Genomic DNA, 14,609 nt, shown 5'->3' with positions numbered 1-14,609 from the left:
TGAGCATATCAGGACCAGGGAGTGCCACGTGAGGAGGGTGAAAAGGCACGTGATGAGCCCTCACTCAGATGAGGGGAAACAGGGAGGCTTCTGAAGGACAGAGCTGGGGCTGACCGGCCATCCCCTAAAGCACTTCTCCTAAAGGCCTGGGCCCCAGTGGTGGCCCTGGCTGCTTGTTTTTTGGATGCAGTGATGTGGTAAGGCCCAGGCTTGGGGAACTGGGGGTGAAGATGCTCTCCCTGCCTCAGTTTTTCCCTGCAAATGTGGACTCTGCTGGGCCCCATCATGCCAGGTGCCATGTGACTGGGGGAAAGGCACAATCATGGTAAGGTCCCGTCCACAGCTTTATACAGGACCCAAGGTGTCCAGTGACAGTCCAAGGTGCTCCGTCCCAGCAGGCCAGTCTTTCTCATCAGCTCTGCCTCCTCACCCCAGTACTCAGTCCTGGGCCTCCTCATCCATCATCACCCCGCTGCAGACAGCTACCCTACACTTCTAGTCTGCCCTCCGTGGCAGAGAGGTGTGGAGCCATGACCTCAGCCAATCAGGGGTGGCAGGCGACATAGCAAGCCAGGGTAAGCCTCATCAAGGGCTCAAAACCCTGTTTCTCTAGTCCACCACTGAGGGTACCACAGCTGTGTTGGTGTAGGGCCTTCTGAGCCCGGGACTTTCAGGTAAACTGAGAACTGGACTGTGCAATCAAGGGATTTGACCACTCTAGTCTTTTCAGTGCCAGGGGTTAAGAGGTGGGTCAGTGGAGAGCCAGGTACTCCTCCTGACACTGTTCTTTCAGCCCCTCCAGAGCTAGGAAAGCAACATTGGGTCAGAAGCAGGCAGTGCAGGGAGTGGCTGGGCTGAAATGGGGTCAGGGCACCCAGGCTGCTCCCCCCGCAGTGGCAGGCTGAAGGCCCACTGACCACCAGGCACTGAGAACCACAGGCAGCTTTGGCTGTTGGGGCTCTGCCCAGGGTCTGGCTGCCCTCCAGTGCCGGCACTGGAGCCACAGGGGACGTCCTTAGTGGTAGCTGGGGTGGGCACCCGCTTAGTACCCGCACTCAGCCAGCCGCAGACGCAGAGCGGGGAGGAGCCTGCCCAGACAGGCCTGGCGCTTGGCCTACCCGACTGTTCCCTCTCTCCCGCAGCTGCCCCCGATCAGAGCACCTCCCCGCTGCTCCTGGGAGCCTTCCTGATGGCAGGGAGCTGAGGAAAACCAAAACAGAAGTCAGCCTTCTCAGGCAACATCAAAAGGCAAGACGGCTGGGTGGGGTTAGGATCAAGGGCAGGAGAGGTGCCAGGGAGACGAGCAGGCCTCAGAGGTCCGTTTTTAAGGACAGGGTAGAGGAAAAGGCACTGTCCTCAGAGAGCCAGGGGAAGGGCTGGGCACACAGCTGGAGCCCTTGATCTTGGACCCAGGACCACACCCAGAAGAGTCTCAGGACCTGACACACTGGCCAGGGACACGCTTGATGTCATCATTTTTATTCACTTTCTGTTTTTGAAAATAAGAGTCAACATACATTTTATATACATGAATATATATGTATACATATACATATATACATGAATATATATGTATACATATACATATATATTTTTTCTCTTCTCTATGTATATTATAGTTACTGCAGGGGTCAGAAAACCATCCTCAACCACTCGGAGGCAATTTTCAATTCTGACATTTAGTGGAGGGGGAAAAAAGTGTCCGTGATTGCCAAAAGCAGAATCTTTCTTTATTATTAAACAGCAGTACAGGAAAACCTAATGGTCTGTCAGACACAACTGAAACTTGAGAGGCCAGGGGGAGGGCAGCAGACACTAAGGAGAAACCCCAAAGAAACCCCAGATAGGAAGCACCGCGCTCACCCACGTACCCCATCTCTCAGCCCTGTCTCTGCTTCAGCAACACAGGGGACGCCAAGGACTATATCGTAGGCAGTGACCGTCCTCAGGGGCAAGAGAGGGAGTGGGGTGAGTGGGTGTGTGCAACTGCTAGGGGAGCAAGAGTCTGGGCAGGGGCTCTGGAAGTTTCTGCCCAGTCTTGCCCATGTGGGTCAGTGCTCAGGAGGCTGTGGCCCAACTGGCACAACCACAGGGCCCCAGCCTGGGTGGATGCAGGAGGGAGGGTTGGGGTGTAGGCCCTGGGAGCCCTAGACCCGACAGAAGAGCTCCCCACCGCCCACCAAGGGAACCTTCCACACACACCAGGGCAGCCTGGCACGAGAGCGGGCAACAGGGAAGACCTCTAACACTGACCCAAAAGAGACTGAAGGGCAGGGGGCTTCCTGGACCAAGAGCCCCGAGGAGGGAGCCACACGCTCACCCTTCGGGCACCAGCCGGGGAAAAGGAAGAGAAGAACCCTGGGTCGGCCGATCAGCTTCTGTGGCCCCTCTGGCTCTGTTTTCTTTGGTCCCCTCCTCACCTGACCCTGTCAGCAGCAACAGAAGAGGGGAGTCCCCGAGCTTTCACTCCAGGTGGAATGCTGCCCCGCCCTGAGGACCTAGGTGGGCCCGGCGGTCAGGACCAGGGAGCTCCATGGGCGGCCTTGCTCGACCTCTCCGGGGAGGAGGTGCTGCCACTCCTGGGGGGCTCCTCGATGGGGCTGGCAGAAGGCTGGGACGGGCACTGGATGGGGCCTCAGTTCTTGAGGATGGTCTCATAGGCCTGGTACACATGTTGGGACACCTCTGGCGCTCGACATTTCAGGGACAGCTGCAGGGGGGGAAAGAGAGGTCAGGGGACGGAGGACTCAGTTCTCTGGGCTCCTCTCTGGGGCCGGGAAGGAACACAGGGAGGGAAGAGAGGGGGAGAACCAGATGGAAGAGTGCGGTGTGCATGTGTGGCCTGGGGGCAGCACAGCTGGGGCAGATGTGTGGTAAAGCGGAGTGGGTGGCTGCTGCGTGGACCAAATATACTTGCAGCCCACACACCTGCTGTCAGCCCAGCCACCACGGCCCTGCTGGCAGGCAGCGTGAATCATGAGCTGGAGGCTGTCAGGGAGTGCCCAGCCCCCACCCCGCAGAGCTGCTGGGGCCCTTCACAGCCTGTGGAGGGCTGGGGTCTCTGAGGAGGCAGGGGGCCGAGAGGGAGCAGGCCTCTGCTTAGAGAGACTGGGGGGCAGGCACCGAGGATTCTTCCTGGCTTTCTGCACAGGAAGTTTTGCCGCATCGTGAGCCTGGAGAGTAGGGAGAGGCAGAGGAGAAACGAGTGCCGCCACCACTTCTGCCAAAATCACTGCTTCTAAAGGGTGTGATTAGGAAAGGGAGGAGCAAATGGAGCTCCGGAAGCCAGCCGTGGTGGGCCCGTGGGGTCCAATCTTCTCTGGAGGACTCTGTGCACACTGCGTGTGTGGGGAAGTAGGAGTACCAGCTCCTCAATCGGGTTCACCTGGTTGGGAAGCTTTGGCGTGCCCTCTGCCTGCGGCCTGCATGCATGTCTGCCCCGCTCTGGGGAGCAGCAGGGTGAGGCAAGGCTAGGAGAGGCAGGGTGCACTGGAGCCAGGCCGGGAGGTGAGCTGTGCAAGGTATGGCTGGGGAGAATGAGGGGAAAGAGGAAGAGAAAAGCAATCTGCTAACCTCCAAGTCCTGCACCACGGGCACCGGCAGGGAGGGTGGGCATGCAGCAACCAAACATAGGGAGACGGAAATTACCATGACCGAAGCCAATGCCGCGGCCCCCGCCCAACCACAGTGCCAACACCGCCAGCGGGGCCCGGGAACAACGTCTGGAGGGCCACGCCTGCCAGAGACTTTGGTTCCGGGGGAGAAGCAAAGCCTGGAGCTCTCTGGGGCCTGGAAGAGCAGCACGGCCTCCACGACGACCACGCACTCCGTGGAAGCCATGTTCTGACTGGGGTCTGACACAAAGGCCAGGAAGGATGAGATGCTGGGAATCAGCATCCTCCCAGGCGGGCCCTCAGGCAGGAAAGAGTAGGAGGAGGGCCAGGGTACAGGCCCAGGAGTGCCGTTTCCCAGTCAGGTGGGCCTCGGGCCAACTGTGCCACCTCACAGGGGCCAATGTTATAGAACCTTCTAGTCCAACTCACTGTTTGGTGACACAGTTTGGTGTCTGACTGGATAACCTGATGAGCAGAGTTCGGAGCTAGGGTCAGAATTCTGATGCTCATTCGTGCCAGGTTCCAAGGGACCCCAGCCTAGCTGGACTAGAGTGCACCCCATCAGAACTGACCCCTAGTCTGGGAAGGAGCGAGGGCAGGAAAGGCTGCTGGGAACATGGAGGCAGACACCCTGGGGCTGGCAGGGCAGGAGCAGGGACCCTCACCGTGAAGCTGGGGTTGCCCGGCTGGATACGCAGCTCTGCCAGCACCCAGATGCCGTTGGTCAGCTTCAGGGACTGGTAGAGCATGTCCTGGCCCTCCACGTTCCTCTTGGCGACAGTGAAGATGTTGCTGCTCTGGAGCCTGCTGCTCACAGCCTCTGAGAGCGAGAAGGGCCCCCAGTCAGCGGTGTGAGGGCCGGGGGCACGGGTGCAGGGCAGTGTGCAATGGGCAGGAGGGTGGGGGAGGGTGCAAAGTCCTACCCGCGTTGAGGGGGCAGTCTCTGATCTGGAACTGGGCTTCATTTTCATTGGGAATGTCCTTCCACGTGGCCAGGAACATCTGCCGGTCTGGAAGATGGGGGGGCAGGGTAGAAGATGGGACCCCGATAAACCCGTGGCCCTGCTCATTGACATCCAGCAGGAAGTGGGTCTGCCGGGGATGCCAACCTGAAGCTGAAGACAGGGACTGGCTCTGCCACCGCGCCTGCTGCTTCCCTGAACAGACCCTCAGCTCTGTGAAGGTGGCTGCCAGTGCGCTTCCAAAAAGCCCTGGGCTTCCCACCTCTGCGCCTTAAATCTCCCCTTCCCAGCATCCACACATGTGCTCCTTCCTGGTCCCGAGCAGTCTGCTTGTTAATCACAGCCTGTGTCACAGGGCTTCTGCGGTGACTGAGAGATGATGTGGGCAAAGTTGTCCGCACAGCTCTGAGCTGGCAGAGAGCCCTCCCGGGGTGGGGATGAGTCTTCTCAGGGGTTTCAGCCAGGGCACGGGAGACGGACATCAAGTGTGGCACGGTGTTGGCTTGCGGCCTCGAGAGCCCGTGGGGATGGCCAAGGGGCAGAGCAGGAGAACCCAGGAGTGAAAGCTCCCGCGTGGCCCGCCCCCACCTCGGGACAGAGATGGCCAGGCAACACCCAGGGGGCCTTGAAGGAGGTGTGACCCTCGTCTTAGGCTCTGCAGAGAGGCCAGCGACTCACAGACTTCACTGCGGGGCAAACCCAATCGTTCTCTTCCAGGGACTCCAAGGGGCACCATCAGGACTCACCCATCTTCCCATCCTCCACAAAGAGGATATGCAGTGGGTACAAAGTGCTGAAGTAGAAGACGTCAATGTTGTTCTTTACGGCCACCTAGGAACAAGGCCACCTAATTGGTCCCTGATGCCCAATACTACCTCTGAGGCCCCAGGAAAGGCCTGTTCCCTGTGCTTCCCCCCTGAGCAGGTTCCCTCACATCCCTTCCCTGGTAACCACATTCCCTCGGATTAGGCCTCCCCTGCCAGATCTTCAGCTAAGGGCACAACTCCATAGACACACCCCTTTGCCAACAAAGGCCAGACCCCCAGACCCCAGAAATCTCCACTGGGCTCCTTCCCTGCAGTGAGTGGGCAGGTGAGGACGGGGGTGCTTGGCCCTGTCTGGAACACACCTGGAGGTTGTTCAGGGGCTCCATCTTCATGACCGAGCCCACCGTGTTGAGAGGCAGAGAGATTTCCACAGTCTGGTTGGGGCTGAGTGGTGCGTGGACCTGGAGGGGGGCGGCAGGGGCCAGGCCGAAGCTGGGGAAAGAGAAGCCCCCGCGGGAATGGCAGGGGGAACAGGTGCTGACGAGGGATGTATGGGCTCCTCAGGCTCCAGAGCTAGGGCAGCAGCTGGCAAGAGGCCTCTCCAGTCAGCTGGCCTCACCTCAGCTCTAGGCCCAGGACGGAAGGATAAGTTCCTGACCCCACCCTCAATGACCATGTGGACAGGAGGAAGGAGCCCCAGGCCAGCTGCAGGCCTGAAGCCTATCTCTACTCCTCTGCTCCTCTGGCCTAGGCACTGGGTAGGCCTGGGTGAACATGGCCTTGCTCTGTCCTGCCCTTGAGGAGCTCCATCTGACACCAGGGGCCTGGACTATAAGCTGCTGGCAATCCCCATCTCCCAAGACAGATGTGACCACCCCAAGCAAGATGCCAGATTTCACTGTCTAGCTTAGAACTGGCCAGGGAGAGATTCAGAAAAGCCCTGCTTCTTGGTAAAGCAACACGTGGGTATATCAAGAGGATCCCCATGAGTGTGATACATGACCATGAACCAACAGCTCACTGTGCCCAACCTGGACATTTGAAATTATACCAACTCCTACCCTCATAAAAACAGTGAGAAGTATACATTCTCTCATCCTCCAGGACACGGAGAATCAGGGAGGGGCAGGCCTGTGTTCAGACCCTATGGGGTGAGTAGCTGAGACCCAGAGCTTGAGCTGCCTGACCTGGCCTGTACTTGCCCACGATGGCAATCAGGCCTGCCTGGGACACAGTGGGAGGTGATGTGGGGGAACCATGGGCTCCTGTGGTGGCCCAGCGCTTCAGGCTTTCCTGGAAGCTCCCCCACTGATCCTGGGCAAGCCACCTATTCTGAGCCCAGGTGTCATTATCTACTGAAAGGGGGATAATGGCATGGACTTCCCTGGGCTCAAAGTAAGATAATATGTACTCCTAAAGCCCTCGGCACAGGGTCTGCTACCCAGGAGGTTGTCAGCATGCTGTACGTCTGTTACGAGCAAGCAGTGGGACTACCCCTTAGAACCCCGAGTGCTTCTATGGCCTCTGGGGCCATCTGAGGGTGAGTAGCAGAGCTGATGGAGGGTCAGGACCCACTGGCTTGAGGGCTCTCCCTGAGGAAGCAGCCCCTTCAGTCAACTTCTTAGAGGCTCAGTTTGCTCATCACTAGAGCTGCTCAGGAAGAAGAATCATCAGGAGAGGCTGCTTGGGTCCCCTAGAGAGCCCTGGCCTAGTGGGTCTGGTCCGTGAAGACCCTCATGGTGCCAGAGAGGAAACCTTCCCCAGGAACCTCCAGCGCAGGGGACCCAGTGGGGGTGAAGAGCCCGGGGCAGCCACCACTCCCAGAGGCTCATTCTGATGGTTTAATCCTGTGCCACAAGGGGCTGGGGCAGGAAGGTCCACCCCCCCGTCAGGCTTCTTAGAGCTGGGCCCTGAGATGAGAGCAACTCAGGCCTGGACAGGAGGCTACCTCCTGTTATGTGGGGTGTTTGCCAAAGGCAAGTTCCTAGTTTGGAGCTGGGGGTTTTTGTCAGCAAAACACTCTTTGGGCAGTGGAGGAAGGCTAAAATAAGGGGAGACACTCTCCCCCTGTGCTTGGTATTATGGGGTCCACGTAAAGAGGTCACTGGGAAGAAAAAAAATCGCTGCTTTAGAGGGCTTTGGCCTGAGATGCAGGAATATCCGTCTTCACCAGAAACGAGGCACCAGACCCCTCAGAGCTCTCAGCCGCTGCCTACAGTCACCAGCATGGGCTCTCAACAGACCGGCCTCAGGGAGCTCACCTGTTGCGGTTAAACTGGATGGCAAAGTCGGTCATGACCTGCAGGGCCTTGTTGGTCAGCTGCAGGTCCATGGAGATGGAGCCCACCTGGCGGGTGAAGGTACCTGAGATCTCCAACCCCTTGGCCTTCATGGCCGGGAGCCACACCTGCAGGGAAGACAGTGGGGACGAGGCTCATGTTTGCCACTGCGCTAAAACTTAATAGCCCACTGGAGGGTCCGCCCCCTCTTCTCCTTCCCCCTCTCCCCCACTCTCTCCGATCAACCACACCTGCCTTTACCACTAGGAGGTGACCTTGTGGATCTTGGGACGAGAGGAACAATCCGGCATGGGCCATGGAGGGCACCACCTCAGTGTGGCTGTGTCAGAGCAGCCTGGGGTAGGGAGGTGTTTGGTGTGCCCAAGGGCTGACCAGTCTCCAGAGGCTCAAGAAGGAACACTCAGTCAGTAGCACTGAGGAAGGTAATGAGATACGTGGGTCCTGCCAGCCTCCTGAAGAGCCAAGTAGAATCAAGAGCCCAAGGGCATCTGGGGCCTCAGCCAGAGCCTGAGGCCTCCCTGGCTGTCACAGTCTGTTCTTCCTAGCAGAAGGCAGGGCTGGCCTTTTTTTTTTTTTTTTTTTTTTAAGTTTATTTATTTTAAGAGAAAGAGAAAGAGAGAGAGGTGTGCATGTGCACACAAGCAGAGGAGGGGCAGAGAGAGGGAGAGAGAGAGAATCCCAAGCATGCTCTGTGCTGTCAGTGCAGAGCCTAATGCAGGGCTCAATCTCATGAACCGTGAGATCATGACCTGAGCTGAAATCCAGAGTCAGACACTCAACCGACTGAGCCACCCAGGCGCCGCAGGGCTGGCCTTTTAATTGTAGAAACTGGCCTGACCAAGGACAGCACCTAAGACGGCCTCTTGCCTGGTAGGCCCTCTGCTGCCTGGCTGCACGGGAGCCTCAGCTCAAGAGCCACTGCCTCTCACCTAGGTTCCTTCCCTACATTCCCACCACCAAGACATTTTAACAGATAAATGTGAGTCTGTGTGTCTGTCTCCCCTGCACCCAGCCAGCTCTTTGAGGGGAAGGGCTCTGCTTTCTGTCTTTACATCCTTGGCTTAGAGCTTGCTGTGGCACCGGCATTCACACAGTGCTTGCAAAGTGAGACAGCTTGAATTAAAACCCCAACCACGCAGGACATCCACAAGCGTCACCCACGGTTGCGAAAATGCCTTTCAGGACGTTTTTGTCTCAGATGCCTCACAGGCCCCCGAGGTCAAAAGACCCAGGCCCCCTTGAGAGCTTCCCCAAGGTGCCCTGCATGGGCAAATGTCTCACCATCTCTCAAGGTGCCAATTCCAGGAACTTCAGAGACGTCTGGGTCCCCACCCTCAGCCGATCCCAACCCCTACAACACTGTCACACGGCCCAGGTCCTATCACCCCCACCTCCTCCGTCTGCCGCCAGGGCCTCTACTTCTCTCTGCAGGCACTCCTGCATCTGAGCCAGTCAGAGTCCACTGGGTAAGGCAGCAGCCCACGTGGCTGACCCAGGCCCTCTCTCCCCGCCCTTCACAGCAGCCAAGTCATCTTTTATTTATTTTTATTCATTCATTCATTCATTCATTCACTCATTCATTCATTCATTCAGAGAGCGTAAGAGCAAGCAGGGCAAAGGGAGACGGAGAGAATCCGAAGCAGGTTCCAAGCTCTGTGTGGAGCCGAACACAGGGCTCCATCCCATGACCCTGGGACCATGATCTGAGTCAAAATCAAGAGTCAGACGCTCAACCAGCTGAGCTACCCAGGTACCCCTAAAGTCATCTTTTAAAATGCGAATCTGGGGGCACCTGGCTGGCTCAGTCAGTGGAGCATGCAACTCGATCTCGGGGTTGTGAGTTTGAGCCCCATGTGTGGTGTAGAGATTACCTAAATAAATAAAACTTTAAAAAAATGCAAATTTGACCATGGTATCCTTAAAAACCCTCCCAGTCCTGCAACAGCTTCCACTCCCCATGGCTTCCATGGCCTGGTGTCCCCTCTGCCAGGCTTGGATTGCACCTGCTCCTCTGCCCTCCCCCACCACATTGTTCCCTATTTGGAAAGTGCTTCTGCAGGCACTCCCACCCCCACCCCACGTGCTAACCTGATCATCCTTTGTTTCCCTGGGACAAATGTGTGAGGGCAGAATTTCAGGGCTTTAGCCTCAGCTGAGATCCAGCAAGCAGAGAGCTCAGAGAATGCCCCCACAGTGGCTTCTCTGGGCCCTGCAGCACCCCCCACCAGCAGGCCCCCTTTCGCAGTTCTTGCAGAAGTGCCTGTCACTGGGACTTACTGCTGAGGGTGGGGACCTCGTCTCTCTTGGTCACTGTGGGTTCATGGAGTCTAGCCCACCACAGAACTAATCTTCAGCATTTCCTGAAGGACCCAAGGAAATATCACCACCCACCGGTCCAAATGCTTGAGGAACTCCAAGTTCTTGTGCAGTGAAAGCCTTATTCCCTTGACCAGGAATTTTGGCAAATGGATTTACCCCCACATGCATGGGGGGGAATGCACGTGGGACAAACCATTCTAGGTAGTCACAGTGCTGTTAGGAAAATGTAGATGACATACCTACTACTTCTGAAGGCAGAACACACCCACACCCCAGAAACTCCTGTGTCTCAGATAAAGGGGAAAGTCCTGCCTGTGCTGCAAGGACTCCTCTTGCAGGCAGCCTGCGCTGAATTCCTCTGACCGGGTGATCCTCTAACCTCCCACTTCTAGCACTCACTGTTGGCACACCCAAGAAAAAGCAATGACAGCATCCAGTAAAATGAACACACAAGCAGAAGGCCAGCTCCAGACTTAATATTCCTGGCGGGTCTGCAGTCCTGGCAAGGCCTGGCACCCACAGGATTGCAGAGGTCATTGTTGCTCTGGGTTTTTAACATGTATGCGTCGGCCTCATGCAGTGAGGTAACCGATCTGGGGAGCAATTAGTGATTCTGCCAACCTATGACACTGAGGCAGGCACACAGGATGTTCGCAAACACTTCGGGGCATGATCACGCAGGGGTAAGGAACAGAGGCTTTGGTGCCACCACCCTGCATCAGTTTCAGACTCTCACTTACCGGTTGTGTGACCTTACGCAAAACACCCAGATTTCTCAACCTCAGAACAGGAATCACAGCACCATAAGGCTTCTGGCAAGATTTAGGGGTGTGGGGGCTGTGCCATGTTCACACAGTCCATGGCACAGAAGTGTGCAGCTGTTGGCACTTCCTGTCTAGACTTCCTGTCTGCCGTGGGCTCCGTGGGCCCACATCCTGCTATCACCACCTCAGGTACAGCCAGCACACCTGGTGAGGCCAGGGCAGGTGCTGGCTCATGTCCCCCCAGTCACAGCAGAGATATCCCCTTGCCCCTGGAGCTCAGCGGCGTCCTGCTCTGGGAAGGGAACCTTGGAAGAGAGAGAGGGGCTCCGGCTGGGAACGAAGTGGCAGACACAGTGTCCAACCAGAGTCTGGCCATGTCGGTCCCCTCTGGCAGCTTCCTTGATGCTGGGGGCCTGGCCCGCACTGCGCTCTCCTCAGTGCCAGGCCCACATGATCTTGTCTCCCAAACTCAGCTCTTCTTCCTTCCCCTCGCCCCCATCTCTGCAGATGGCACCTCCCCCACCCCACCACTTGAGCCAGCATCCTCTCCTCCCCACCAACCCCCACATTCTGCCAGTCCCACCGCCCGAGCTCTCCAGTGCAGCCTTTTGCCTCCACCCTCAAAGGTGCCCACCTCGTCCGGGCCACCATCAGCATACAACTCCTACCAGTCTCCTCACTGGGCACCTGCTTCTGTTCTAACCCTTCCAACCTGCCTCCCACCCCACACACAGTGGAGCCAAAGCAATCTCTCTCAAGTGCAAATCTGTTTCATCTCTGCTTAGAACCTTCTAAGAGCTCCACCGCTAGGACTGACAGAAACCCTCACAGCCTGGTGCTGCTGATCTTGCCGGTTTCTTCCCTCCCGAACCTCTAGTGTAGCCAGGAGTCTTGGGGGAGCACCGCCCTTAGGTAGCATGGGGCATCTTCAGGTGGCACAATGGCGGGGAGGCACCACGTTTAGTGGGCTGGGGTCAGGGATGCTAGACATGCTGCTGGGAGGACAACAGTCCCCTCGACGAGCAATTGTCCTCCATCCCTCGAGTATGTTTTGTACGGTTTCAACATACCCCCAGATTGCTGGGATCCTAACTATGGTGAAAATCAAAGAAAGCCTGTTCCTCGTGTTGTTTTACTGAACCTTTAGTGGGAGTCAGTCACCACTTCAGAAGCTGAGGGCACCACTGGCCACAAGGCTTACAACACCCGAACTACAAACACCTGACAACTTCATCAGATCTTCCGGGGCGGGTGGGCCCAAACCTTTATGACACTGAAATACATAATTTGATACTCTTCCCTGGATGTCTCCTTTATGAAGTGACAGCATCTTACTAAGTCTGAAATGATACACATAAGTAGGTTGCACAGTCCACGCATCTCCTTTAAACACAGGAAATAAAGGATACACCAGGCACTGTCTATCGTTGATAAAGGGTGTTGGGTGGGGCAGCGCTGAGAACTGCTGCTCCGACGAGCCAGGACTTCTGCCAGCTCTCTCTCCCTCACCTCCAGGCCCCTCTACAGGCCGTTACCTCCACTCAGAGCCGTCTCTCCACTTGTGTGTCCGGCCAATTCAGACTTGATCTACAGGCCAGAGCTCCAGTGACCCCACTCTGGGAGGTCTTCCCAGGCCCCACCTAGCATCTCTTCCCTCTGCTCCCATAGCCCCTAGCTGCCCTCAGCATCGTGTTGGCAAACTGTTGCTCCTTGGGTCCATCCTTGTTGGCTGAGCCGATTCCATGAACGGGCCATCTAAGGAACCCACACATCAGCCAGTGTCTTAATTTTCTGCTCCTGCCATGGAAGGAGGCACAGTACTTACTGCTTTAGGGGCCACGTACGATCCTGACAGCGTGCCCACACCACTGGTCAGGTCAAAGAGGTCACTCAGGCCACTGCCCATGGATGCTCCTAGGTTGGCTGGGACTGTTGCTGCTGGGGGTGCCACAAAGTTGGGGCCCCCAATCTGGAAAGAAAGGGAAAGGGGTCAGAGGTGGGCATCAGACGTGGGGGACATTAGGGGCCCAGGCGTGAGTGGAGCCACCTGGCACTTTAGAAAATGGGACGGGGCGGAGGGGGCTGTAGGGCTGTTGTCACAGCAATTCTTTCAGAGACAAGACAGGGTGAGGTGGGTGGAGAAGAGAGGCTGCACCCTCCCATGACCTGCAAGCCTCCAACCTTAGGGGTGACCTCTGGGAAAGGGCTGGGACGCTTGTAAACTAACACACAGCCCACAGATAAAAGGAGCGCCGAGACCACTGCTGTGAGGCTGTGCTCAGCAGACAGGAGCACACTCTCTAGGACGTCACAGAGGGCCCGTGGGAACTGAGAGCATGGGTGATCCTTGGGATGACAAGGCAAGTTTGTCTTAGGGTAGTGAGGATGGGACACTGGATACAAGGCCGTGGCTCAGCAGGAGGAGGGACGGCTTTGACATCAATCACCCCTCGGGACGCTGGGCCAGCACTCAGGAAGAGCAGGGACAAAGGCTTGGGGGCACAAGGGTTGAACCGTACCCCTTCAGGCTCATCCCCCATCTCCAAGCGGAAGCAGGCAGGGTGAAGAGAACAGGCAGCCACATGCAGAGAGAAAAGCCAGCAGAGAAGACAGAGACAGACAAGAGAGAGAGGGAAAGAGGGAAAAGATTAGTCACCGCTGCTTCACTGAGATGAGTCTGTGGCAAGACAGTAAGACATCTGTGCCAGGCGTAAGAGGGGGGCCCAGACCATCTCTGTGAAGGGCACTACTGCCTGGGCTTCACCCCCCACTCAGTTCCTGTGCCATGACCTTTCCTCCCCTTTCCGGTGCGATGCCTTGGGGACCTGAGCCACACATGGCCAAATGACAGGGATTCTGCCACCCCTTCTACCTGGCTCTACCAGCTGCCTGGAGAAGTCCCAGGGAGATACCTAGTCCAGTCTTACCACCCCCTTTCTACAGGGGAGGAAGGTTGTCTCTGATTGCTCCTGGGCCTCCCAGGCCTGCTGGGCTGCTACCCTGAAGTGGAGCAGGGTGTGGGGCTAAGTGGACACTAGTCTGGCTCCTCTCCAGCTTTACTGGCCCCAGGTCTCTTGGGGCTCAGTAGCTCAACAAGGGGCTAAGGCCCGTGTAAGCCACATACTGTGTACTCTTGGAGGGAAGATTAGCTGAACTCTTTAAGCCTTGGTTTTCCTCCCCTGTAAGTAGGGAGCTACACCATCGCCTCTGCAGACAGGGGTGCCTGAGGCCCCTGGTTCGTGAATGGCACAGACAGGGCCTTCAACGACCGCTCATCTGAAGATCATTATCAGTGTCATCCAGAAGGGGCCCCAGGACATACCAGGCTGTCAAGGCCTCCACCAAGAAGATCCACAGCTCCCATCTGCACCGAGGAGGTGGCCAGGGGTGGACCGCTCACTGGGGGGCCAAGGTCCAGGTTGAGGAGGTCGCCCAGCAGGTCTCCCTGGGTGGGGATGACATCCGGCTGCTCACCAGAGGGTGCTCCGGCAGGGGCTGTCTCGGGGCTCTCTGTGCTCTCGCTCCTGTGAGGACACAGGAGAGAGAGGTTCAGTGGGGTGGGCGTTGGGCTGTCTCAGGGAAGTCAGAGTCCCAGGCTCCGGGATCCTCCCCTAGGACGGGCACCCGTCTCCTCACAGTCCCAGGAGCGCTGTCTACGTGCCCCCTCCTCTTCCCCCTTCCCACGCCCGATCCAGCTTTTTGGCTCTCCAAGAGATCCAGCTTCCTGGGGGTGAGCGAAGGGAGGGGCCCTCTGTACTTCCACCACTCAGCACACTTTAAAGACTGGATGCTGGCCCTGGAAGCCTGGGCACCCAGGCCAAACCAACCACCAGGGGGTGGCAGAGGAGGGTGAGAAGAACAGGGCTCTGGAATTAGAATTGGG

General features: G+C 57.3%; 1 protein-coding gene and 1 non-coding gene across 11 annotated transcripts in view; both read right to left on the bottom strand.

Annotated features, from left to right (window-relative positions):
* Positions 1–1,708: 1,708 nt before the first annotated feature.
* AP1B1 (adaptor related protein complex 1 subunit beta 1) overlaps positions 1,709–14,609 on the bottom strand; it is an 85,129-nt gene continuing 72,228 nt past the window's right edge. For 4 of the 10 annotated variants that reach the window (XM_042963127.1, XM_042963132.1, XM_042963133.1 and 1 more), the window contains 10 exons: positions 14,049–14,250; positions 13,246–13,266; positions 12,552–12,695; positions 7,605–7,750; positions 5,706–5,835; positions 5,323–5,407; positions 4,538–4,624; positions 4,280–4,434; positions 3,574–3,582; positions 1,709–2,710 (listed from right to left, as the gene is read on the bottom strand). In XM_042963127.1, coding sequence (XP_042819061.1) covers positions 2,636–2,710; positions 3,574–3,582; positions 4,280–4,434; positions 4,538–4,624; positions 5,323–5,407; positions 5,706–5,835; positions 7,605–7,750; positions 12,552–12,695; positions 13,246–13,266; positions 14,049–14,250 — 1,054 coding nt within the window. In that variant the 3' untranslated portion in view covers positions 1,709–2,635. The remainder of the gene's footprint in view (positions 2,711–3,573; positions 3,583–4,279; positions 4,435–4,537; positions 4,625–5,322; positions 5,408–5,705; positions 5,836–7,604; positions 7,751–12,551; positions 12,696–13,245; positions 13,267–14,048; positions 14,251–14,609) is intronic. The other 6 variants (XM_042963128.1, XM_007082516.3, XM_042963129.1 and 3 more) reach the window with 3 other exon arrangements.
* On the bottom strand, positions 6,938–7,034 carry LOC122232858. Its single transcript, XR_006210266.1, has one exon. It is a non-coding gene; the product is annotated as a small nucleolar RNA SNORD125 (small nucleolar RNA).

The sequence above is a fragment of the Panthera tigris genome, chromosome D3, assembly GCF_018350195.1.
Source record: "Panthera tigris isolate Pti1 chromosome D3, P.tigris_Pti1_mat1.1, whole genome shotgun sequence".
Taxonomy (NCBI): domain Eukaryota; kingdom Metazoa; phylum Chordata; class Mammalia; order Carnivora; family Felidae; genus Panthera; species Panthera tigris.
This window is presented reverse-complemented; position numbering and strand designations above follow the sequence as displayed.